Source organism: Diadema setosum, chromosome 21 (assembly GCF_964275005.1).
Source record: "Diadema setosum chromosome 21, eeDiaSeto1, whole genome shotgun sequence".
NCBI classification, from domain to species: Eukaryota; Metazoa; Echinodermata; class Echinoidea; order Diadematoida; family Diadematidae; genus Diadema; species Diadema setosum.
Window position 1 is genome coordinate 621,358 of NC_092705.1, and position 11,123 is coordinate 632,480.

An 11,123-nucleotide genomic window follows, 5' to 3' on the forward strand; every position below is an offset into this window, starting at 1 on the left:
CACACAGATGTATTTGTCGTTCACACCTGACGCACTTGCTCAGCAGCAAAGCATCACTCACATGGAAATATGTGTTAATTATGTACGTGAATGGATGCTGCAAAACAAACTCATGCTGAATGACAGTAAGACTGAACTGTTATTGATTGGCACATCCAAGCAAATATCTAAACTTTCTTTTGATGGGATATCAGTTGGAAGCACCGTCATAAAGTCATCTTCCACTGTTAGGAATCTTGGAGTGTGTTTTGACACACATCTGAACATGGTAGCACACATCACAAATGTGTGTAAATCATCATACCATATGATATATAATCTTAGACGTATCAGGAAATATTTTGATGAGAACAGTATGAAAACGATCGTTCAAGCATGCATTGTCAGTAAATTGGATTATTGTAACGGGCTATTATATGGACTCCCTGATTCTCAAGTTGGGCGCCTGCAGCGAGTCCAAAACTCCTGCGCAAGGCTTATCTGTAACAAACCCAGGTTTTCAAGGATTATTCCTCTTCTGAAAGACTTACACTGGCTTCCGATTCGTAAACGAATATTGTTCAAGATTTTGTTGATTGTGTATAAGTCACTCATTGGTCAAGCCCCCAGGTATATATCCGAATTATTAATATTCAAATCTCATAGACACAGTCACAATTTGCGCAGTTTTAAGGACACTCTCCTTTTACAAATTCCAACATGTAAAACAAAAGTAACACTGGGAGACAGAGCATTTGCCTGTGCTGCTCCCAAACTCTGGAATGATCTACCATTAGAAGTCCGGAAATCCCCAACCGTAGCAGTTTTTAAATCACGGCTAAAAACACATCTTTTCATTTAATTGTTTATTATTATTAAGCACATCAGAAGCTTTTGCAGCGCAGAAGAATATATGTCTATAGGTTTTGCGCTTTATAAATTGATATATTATTATTATTATTAAACCAACAAACTGAGGACTTGAAAAAATACTCTAAATTAGTACGCGCGAGTGAGCCGAAATTTGTATATTTCCGCGTCATTATCACGTTTTGTTCTTATATTTTTTTTTTTGATAAATTTTTGCGGGTGAGCGCAGAGAGCGAGCCGAAAATTTGTGTATTTCAGCTTACAAAACATGGAATTCTTGTGTGAACACAACCACAATAAACATTGTCATTTTGTCCGCGTCATCATCATGTTTTGTTTTTATCTTGTTTGATTTGGTTTTCTGCCCCCCCCCCCCCCCCCTTCTCCCTCCCCCGTCCGGGCGAGGGTTTTCTTCTTCTTCTTCTTCTTCTTCTTTTTTTTTTTCGTTTTTTTTTCTTCTTCTTCGTTTTTTTTTTCGGTTTTTTTTTTTTCGTTTTTGACGTGCCCCCCCCCCTTGCCCCCCCCCCCCCCCGATACGCCACTGTGGTCTACTAAACACATATATTACATATTATATCCCTCATGTAAAGTTTCTTGTGATCTGATTGTGCAGCAGAGCACGAAAAGGGTGTAGTTTTACAAGCTATCTACGAGCAGCTGGATGCGGTGCAAAAGCTTAGTTATCTAGCGTGATATAGTACATTAATGGGAATCCACGATCTGCACGCAATCGTCATTGCGTGATCGATATAAATTTCTCACATTAGAATGTCGCGAAGTAGATAGCGACACTAGCTAGCGACAGCGGATAGCTAGCGCGGTGCCGATGGCATTATTCAGAAAACTGTGGTGCTGTAGCGTGTGTGTGTTTGTGATCAATGCAGTTCAGCTCAATTGACAAAGTGACTGCTTCGCGTAACGGACACCACTGACGGAGGAATTTCGTAAATTGCAGCAGAATTACAACATATCAGGTACGGTTTAGGAATTATTTCAACAAACTAAAACAGATTTTGAAGATGATCTCGATGACGAAGCCGCTTTAGGCCCACTTTTAGTCACATTATTTTGATGATGTAACGTTTGCAAATCACTTATGCCTTTATAATAATTAGGTTTTATTTCCTGGTTCTTTTTTAAAGGGATAAGGTTGCATCAGGCATTACTCGTGAGGAGACAATCCAGATATTTCTACCTGGAATACCGCCAGAGAAATGGAAGATCCTCTCCTCTGCAAATGACGTGGCTAAGAGCAATCAAACTCGATCTATGCCGCTGGTGGACTCCTGCTCCCTCGTCGGAAATAGCGGCGTTCTGCTAGAAAGCAACTGTGGCTACGTCATCGACAAGGGGGATCTAGTCGTACGGATGAACCTCGCGCCTGCGGGCGGGGAATATTCACGTGACGTTGGATCGAAGACGAATCTAACTACGATCAACTTCGAGCTGAGTAAAACGATGTCGTCGTGCGCCAAGGCAGAGTACACCAACAAGTCACTTGAAGACATACCGGACAAATGCCAACGTTTGATGAAACTCATGCTTCGTCTTAATAACACTGTCATTTGGTATTTCAAGGGCCATTCGGTGGTAAGCCTCATCAAGAAGGGACTGGATTTTTACAAGAAGTATTATAACCTGCAGGTTGTATTTGCTTACAGTCCTGCAGGTTTATTACCAACAACACAAAGGTATGTTTCCTTTGTTCATTATGTACTGTTCACTTTGTACGTGTATTTGGATATTCCGTTCTGGCCTAATTTTGACATTTATGGCTGTGAGTAAACTCTACAAGGCAATGAATTAGATGATTTGGGAGGTGCCGTAAAATTTTAAGTGAAATGCTTTATTGGGCCTACTTCAGATCCAATGACTCTCATGAGAATGAAAAATTACATTTTGCAAAGATGAATGTAACGGTATTCTGTAGCTGTAAAAGTGAAATTATAAATCATAATAACTGAAGCACAATTTTGGAAAGGCACAAAAGTTCCCCTTATACGGTTGCGACGAAAGTTTTTTTCTTAGTTGTTCGTTTGTTATTAGAGTATAGTTTTTGAATATTGATGAACACGGAGAAGTTGTATGCAGAGATATGATGAAATAACGGGATTTACCGAAATAACTGGTAAAACAAACTCTTTTTGATTGATTGATTGATTGATCAGGTTTATTGCCATCCAAAAAACATACAGACGGGTGAAAAGTCCGAAGACTTATAATTCCCGTTTACAAAACAAATTATACACAAATACGTGAAGATACCTTTTACAATATACAATGCAAAGAATATTATTATCACAAAACTAAGATTGAAATGGGAAACAATCGTTACCAAAAATCTACGAACAAATAAAACAGGCACCCCAACAACCTCATACATTGTAGATTGCACTGTATAATACTCTTTGTACACATATACAGTTGTATCTCCATCTATTTTTCCTTAGTTTATATTTCATATCAAAAACAGCCTCTCCTTTTAATCACATCCAAGGGGAGTGGATAATGTTCAGCGAATTTCAAATAACACAGATTAATCTACAGGTTTGTATCTATCAAAAATATTTCAGCTTACACAAAATTTACGTTACCAGGCCCTTATACTCATCAATAAATACTTTACATTTTAATAAAATAAGGTAATAACCCTACTGATCGTTGAGACCACATACACACACACACACACACATTCACTCACTCACTCTTAAAACAGACACACCTTAAGATTATCAAAACAAGCATTCCAAAATAGCCACACACGCATTGCAAATTACACATCCTGAGCTATTGAACAATGAAAAAAAAAACAAAAAAAAAAACATACTCATTGCATTCAAAAACAAAAGTACACAAACAGCACATTATACATTAAATCAAAATCAACAACTTTACCAATATTCAAACCTACCCAGCACTATATATTTAAAGTGAGTAAATTATCATCAATCAAAGCTGTGAAGTACATGTACATTGGAAACACACAATATAACATGTAAATTATCATTCACATTCACATTATACCTTTGAGATTCTCCAAATTCCCCAAATTTCTTACTTACATCTTTGGGTTTTATACCTGCTGAGTGAAATTAAAATTCGAATCCCAAAACTGTGGATGATAATTACAAATACAATAACAAAAACATGTATACACTGCCCAACAAATAAAGATCATTGACCAGTATGGCCTTCAACAGCCGAAATTCACCAAAATTAACAAATCACATTTAACCGGAATCTCTAAGTGATACACTGGTCCTGTTATAAGAACCTGGTGGCCGTACCTGCAAACCATAGAACGTCACATGTACAGCTGTATGACAAAAATCAACGCCCATCAGACAATATAAATATAGACCACAGTAGCAGGAACAAGAATGCAAAGCGAAGTGAGATGAAAACGGGCAATATCTAAAAATTCAACTATTCAATAATCGAATGAAATATGGAATGGGAGATTGTCTGTATCGTTCTGTTCTCGTCCGAGGAATGGCAAGTTGTGAGGCATTACGAAGATGACGTCCGGCAGCGGATTCTCTTCTCTCAGGCAGAAAATGACGATGTTTGGAGTTCAGCAATGACCTTGCAAAGTTTATAGCTAGCTCAAGCCGTCTCTCCTCAAGCAAAGGGATGCCTACAATCTGTAGAAATTCACTGTAAGGTCTCAAATTTGGGTAGAAAATAATTCTCAAAGCCCTCCTCTGCACGCGTTCAATGCTGATAGACTGCGCATTGGTGATGCCGGATGTCCAAACAGGGGCAGCAAACTCAAGGGTCGGCCGAATGTAGAGCTGATAGACGGTAACCAAATCATCAGTACTTACGCCATTTCTTTTGAGTTTGGTGAGAATGAACAGTCTCCTGGAAGCATTTGAAATCATACGCTCCACTTGTTGATCCCACTTTAAATCATCTTGGAGAAGGACCCCCAGTAACTTAACCGACGAAACGCTTTCAAGCCTTGATGAGTTGATTACCAGATGAAGAGGTTGTGGCTCCGTCCGCAGGAATGATATCTGCATTGATTTACATTTGGAGGCATTGGGAAGTACATCATTGTCATGACACCATGTAACCAGTGAATTAACATGAGCTTGCATTTCAGATGACTGTGTCCTCTTTACTACTTCGACCAGAGTCAAATCATCAACATATTTCCATCTTTCTGGTGTATTAGAAGCAGCATCATTAACCAATGCCAAAAAGAGGATTGGACCAAGTCGTGTGCCTTGGGGGACCCCACAAGTAATGGCCTTCTGCTGTGAAGTTTTGCCCTTGTAACGAACAGTTTGTGATCTGTTGAAGAGAAAGCTGCCGATCGTTGGGATTATAGAACGGTCAACCTCCAAGTCAATCAATTTCTGGATCACAATCGTATGATTGACGTGGTCGAAAGCCTTGCTAAAATCAATTGCACACATGTTGACGTATGTTCCAGACTTGTCAATTCCGCTGTGGATGGTGTCCAGGAGACTGACAAGGTAGTGCATGATGGAAGTACCGCGTAAATTGCCAAACTGTCTGGGATCAATTCTATCACTGATGTCTCTGATTATCCATTCGGCAAGAAAACCTTCAAATATTCTTTGGTTCCAGTGAATATAATTAGCGCCTCACTTGTTTTGCTGTTTTGCTTTGCTTTGCTTTGCTTTGCTTTGCTTTGCTTTGGGTTTTTTTTTACCAATAGAACAAAATATCGGGTGCACGTCACGAGACCAACACCCACGAGTTATGCAACTCACGAGTCATACAGCCCATTAGTTCGACACTATGCTAACAAGGCCCACGAGAGTGATGAGACCGACACATTAAAGGGGTGGTACAGTATTGGTGGAGATGAGAAATTGGCTTTTAACTTTTTGCGAGATACCAATGAAACACTTATGAAATAGTCCAGAGCATACCATTTCAAGAGGAATTCAAAGTTTATTTGATGAAAATCGGGTTTGGAATTACTGAAACATCCAAAACCAAAGAAAAACAAAGCGATTGCAATAAAAGGTGCGTCCAACACTGTCTTTATTAGAATCGCTCTGTTCTGGATATCTCAGCCATTTCAAAACCAATTTTCATCAAATAAACGCTGGATTCCTCATGAAATTACATGCTCTTTTATATTTCGTAAGAGATTTCTCATTATCTCAACAAAAATGTTAGAAACATGAAATTAGATCTCAAACAAAATTATACAATCCCTTTAAGCCCCGCGTTATATCTGTCGAACTCGTGGGCTGTTTTTACCTAGTGTAGAACTCATGGGCTTCATTTGCCTAGTGTCGAACTCATGGGCTGTATGACTCGTGAGCTGTATGACTCATGGACCTGTTTTCAATGTCGACCTCGTGAGCTATATGACTCGTTGGTGTCGGTCTAGTGGGATAACCCCCAAATATCTTACCTGATGTTGTAAGGGCATTCGCAACAGTATACTACTAATGATAATAATATGACTAAGTTACTAGTACTACTTTTCTATCACGTCTCTTCATTATTAGATGGTTGAGATCAGGAGTTGCAACGACTGGTGCGGCAATATATCTCGCAGCTTCCAAATTTTGCAGACGCATCACGTTGTTCGGATTCTATCCTCGCTACGTCGACCCCAAAAACCGAACCCTTCGCTATCACTATTACGACGACACGCCCAAGAACTACTCGAAGAGTCCTCACTCTTTCAGCAAAGAGTTCAATGTGTGGCAGTCCCTAGAAAATGACGGTTACTTGCGGATCATCAACGACTGTGCGGGAAGGTGGGACAGGCATGACTACCGCAGCCAGCTATAGACATATGACTTTACAAAGCGTGTATGTGTGTGTGTATGTGTGTGTGTATGTGTGTGTGTATGTGTGTGTGTATGTGTGTGTGTGTGCTACACACACACACACACCCACACACACACACACACACACACACACACATACACGCATACATACGCATGATTATCAGGTGTGTCCATTATTAAAAGATAAGGAATACATTATGTGTACTAGAATATATTCGTACTTTATGTCTGTTCCTTCAAAAAATATGCGTTGAATCAGAATTTACTGTATGAATTGATTGAAGTAAAATTAACTGAATATCACATGCAAGTTTCACATTCGTGGTCAGCATTCATTTCACCATTTATTTTTCATCTTGCCATCAATTGTCATACACTTTGACCTCGATTATCCGGCCTCCTTTTATCCGGAAATCTCTATTATCCGGAAGCGTTCATGCAGTGAAGGACTTTTTTCTTTCATCCAAAAATTGAGAAAAAACCGTGACTTTAACATCTTTTCATGGATCTATTTCACTAATTTCATAAGACGTGCATGATAGGTTTCTCAATATCTGATGAGGTAAAACATGTATGATTTTCACATAAAGATAACTTTATTTTTGTGAAGAAGGGACTACAATTTTGCGCAGGCTAGCATAGATTACACCTCCGTTGCGGGGTACGCTACCTGCCTAGCTGTATATAGCTGCCAGTGTACTGAGACGGCAGCTTGGACGGCAGCTATACATTAACATTGTGTTTCCAATATCCGTCCAATTCTCTTATCCGGATGACCGCCGGTCACGACATGGCCGGATAATTGAGGTCGAACTGTATCTGCATTTCATTGCCTATCTTTCATTGGAAAATTATTAGATGAAACTAGTCATATACACTAAGTCTGCCTAAAATCACATACACAATTACAACATGATTTGTCTGGTAACATTAAATTATGGTAACAATAAATTCCACAAATCTATACATGGAGCTGTTGATTTATGTACTATATGATATAAAATTATGAAAACCGTCTGGAATGTCCTCTTAATGCCGGAAAGAAAATATAGAAGGTGGTAAAAGTATTATTTCAATGGAATCATTCTGAATGTATTTATGAGTTTATTTTTGATTGTGTTTCTGTTCATAGCATTCGTAATTCTCTCATAAATCTTGGTAAAGGTAGCAACCTTGATATTTTGAATTTTGATTCTAAGTTATTATGTTTAGCTGCTCCTGTTATTTCTGAAAGACTTAATATAATACATCGTCATGTAATAAGAATTTGACTGATGGAATTATTCCCACTGATTTGAAAAGGGCTAAAACGACACCAAAATATAAGGGTAATGGAGGTAAAAATGATCCTTCAAATTATAAACAAATTTCTGTCGCTTGTCATTTGTCAAAATTTTTTGAAAAGAATGTAACATTGCAAAAGTGCAGCAATAAAGTTGTCCCAGTATATCTGACCCTGCAGATGCACCCTCCTGATAAGTGAACCCCCCCCCCCCCATCATCAAGAGTGGAGCAGTCTGCAAGTGGCTACATTTGCATATTTAATCCCAAGCCAGCAAAGAGCTGCTATAGAGAGTTATTTGTGGATGCACAAAGACCCCAATGATTTGCCATTGTTCCAGCTGCTCTTCCAAGGTGAACATCTCCCACTGAGCATCTCCTCAAATCTGAAATTTGCCCAGAAAATCTGCAAAGCTCATATCTGGAGTCTAGTACAACTTACAGACACAGTTGCACTGGATGGCGTATACATGCACTTGAAAACACTTCCGTGTGCAGTGGCGGATCCAGAGGGGGCGCACGCCCACTGTTTATATTTTTGTTTGAAAAAAATTGAATTAATAATAAAAAGTAATGAAAAATAAAAAAAAATGAAAAATAAATACAAATGGGGTGGGGGAAGCCCCCCCCCCCCCCCACCCCTTTAATTTTTATAAAGGCGTCTCCCCATTACGGAATTCTGGAATCCGTCCCTGATGTGGATAGACTGGAATGAATAAAGTTTATGTTCTCCTATGACAGTGTTTGTTGTTGACATTACGAACGTCCGTTATGTAGTGGAAAGTTGAGTGTTTTTGTGTTTTTTTTTTTCACGTAGGTGAACTTTCTTTAAATTTCTTGAATTGTCCACACGGATCACCGTAAGAGAGATTCTAGTTTATAAACGAATGATCGGATTACTGTATGAATGCAGCAATATTTCTCGTTGAATTGACATCTAAGTTGTTTCACGTGCGATTAAAACTATTCCACTACACTATACAAAGTGAATGTATTTCGACGTTTCATATCTCGAAACTATGATTTGTTTGAAAGACTTGACACGTACTGTGAGCGTTGTGCAAGGAGCCTGATTGGATTAAAAAGAAAGATGTTCTATAAGCACTAGAAATCGGTATAAAGAAAGCACTAATAAAGCGATGAAAGACAAGGGACAGTCTGAGCGGAAAGGAGAGAACAAGGCATTTTCTTTTGCTGTAGAATTAATTTCTAGCTGAACTATTATGAGAGCATGGTTGAGAGGAAAGGTGGAAATTTGGTTATTGTCTTGCCATTCAATTTTTCCAAGCCGAACTGATATGAAAGAGGACGAAATAGTGAAAAGGTGAAAAATATTGGTATTCATTTGCTGTGAAATGATTAGGAGCAGAACTTTAGCTTAGAAGTTAATTCCAGATGGAACTAAGAATTGTAATGAAAGGGTATATTTTTCTCCAAAATTAATTCCGAGCGGAACTAGTGACGAAAGCGGACATCAGAATGAGCGTCTAAAGTTTGGATCGTGCTGATAATTTTATGTCTGTATCCCAGCCGATATTTAAACAAATCCAACAAAGTTAATGTGCTCCTGCATTTGTCAGACGGAATCGTTCAACGGTTAAGTGGGATTATTAATAGAACCACGGCTTAAATGACTTTATGATTTTCAAATTATTGGTTCGTTTATCCCCGGCATCCTTAGAAGAAAACAGCAGTTCAAAAAGAAGAGACGACGCAGAAGAGTAAATTGCTGTGGTGATTTGATGAAATGACTCCAATTTGTTGTCGGTTGAAAAAGGTTGGATCAGGGATGTGGGCTCGAGAAAGAGAGAGAGAGAGAGAGAGAGAGAGAGGAAAAACATAAGACAAACTGACGGTCGAGCAGTCGGTTGATCGTTGGCTTTCATCAGAGTGATCTAGTTCCAGCAGGCTGCCTTTCGGTTCTTAGATGGCAACCTGCTTTCAACGTCATCTGGCTCCGACTCTAATATAACATACAAAATGGTCGCTGCGATTATCGAGTAACCATTGAATTGGTGCAATATGTAACACTGGCGTAGCCGGGGGGGGGGGGGCGATGGGGGCGGTCGCCCGCCCCCCCCCCCCCCCTAAGACCGGGGATTTGCGAGGCGGAAAAAAAATGCGTGTATACTGTGTGCATGCACATGAAGCGGGTCTCCTTTTCAACCTTTCATCAAATAAGATCATAATTTTTTGAATATTTCACTCAAAGTGTGCACCAGATCGTTGAATTTCAGTTCAAAATATGCAAAATCTCTCGTGCTTGGGAGGGGGATACCCTCCCAAGGTAAGAACTTTTTTTTATGTTGTAAACGGTGCGATTTGATGCAGTCTTTTGCGCGCTTTATCGACGTGAAACAGTCCCACTTGTTTAAGGTAGCAGTATATTTTGATATAGATTATTATTGAACAATTTGGCTATAATATGGTATCATTTAGATAAATGTCACTTACACTGAATATCATGAACGCGACTGAACCCGAGCGAGCGGAGCGAGCGAGGGAGTGGGGGGGAGGAGGGTGTGGGAGGGGGTGTCCCCCTCCCACGGTGAGAACTTTTTGCATTTTGATGTTGTAAATGGTGCAATTTGATGCAGGCTTTTGCGCGCTTTATGGACGTGAAACAGTCCCACTTGTTTAAGGTAGCAGTATATTTTGATATAGATTATTATTGAACAATTTTCCTATAAAATGGTATGATTTAAATACACTTCTTGTATTAATCCTTTTCACTGAATATCATGAACGCGACTGAACCCGAGCGAGCGGAGCGAGAGAGGGGGAGGGGAGGGTGTGTCCCCCCTCCCACGGTGAGATCTTTTTGCATTTTGATGTTGCAAATAGTGCAAACTGATGCATGTTTTTGCATGCTTTAACGAGTTGAAACAGTCCCACTTGTTTAAGGTTGCAGTATATTCTAGTGTAGATTATTATTGCATAATTTGCCAATAACATATATAAAATAGTATCATTAAAATAAACTTTTTGTATTAATTCTTACTCTTAATATCATGAACGCGACTGAACCCGAGCGAGCGGAGCGAGCGAGGGGGAAGGGGAGGGTGTGAGAGGGGGGTGTCCCCCTCCCACGGTAAGAACTTTTTGCATTTTGATGTTGCAAATGGTGCAAATTGATGCATGTTTTTGCATGTTTTAACGAGTTGAAACAGTCCCACTTGTTTAAGGTTGCAGTATATTCTAGTGTAG

The 11,123-nt window shown here is 39.4% G+C and overlaps 1 protein-coding gene across 1 annotated transcript in view; it reads left to right on the plus strand.

The window, feature by feature from the left end:
* LOC140244796 (alpha-2,8-sialyltransferase 8B-like) overlaps positions 1-6,636 on the plus strand; it is a 30,589-nt gene extending 23,953 nt beyond the window's left edge. Inside the window, exons 2-4 of the mRNA XM_072324409.1 lie at positions 1,463-1,538; positions 1,992-2,540; positions 6,348-6,636. Of these exons, the coding sequence (XP_072180510.1) occupies positions 1,463-1,538; positions 1,992-2,540; positions 6,348-6,636 (914 nt within the window). The remainder of the gene's footprint in view (positions 1-1,462; positions 1,539-1,991; positions 2,541-6,347) is intronic.
* The last annotated feature ends 4,487 nt before the right edge of the window (positions 6,637-11,123 follow it).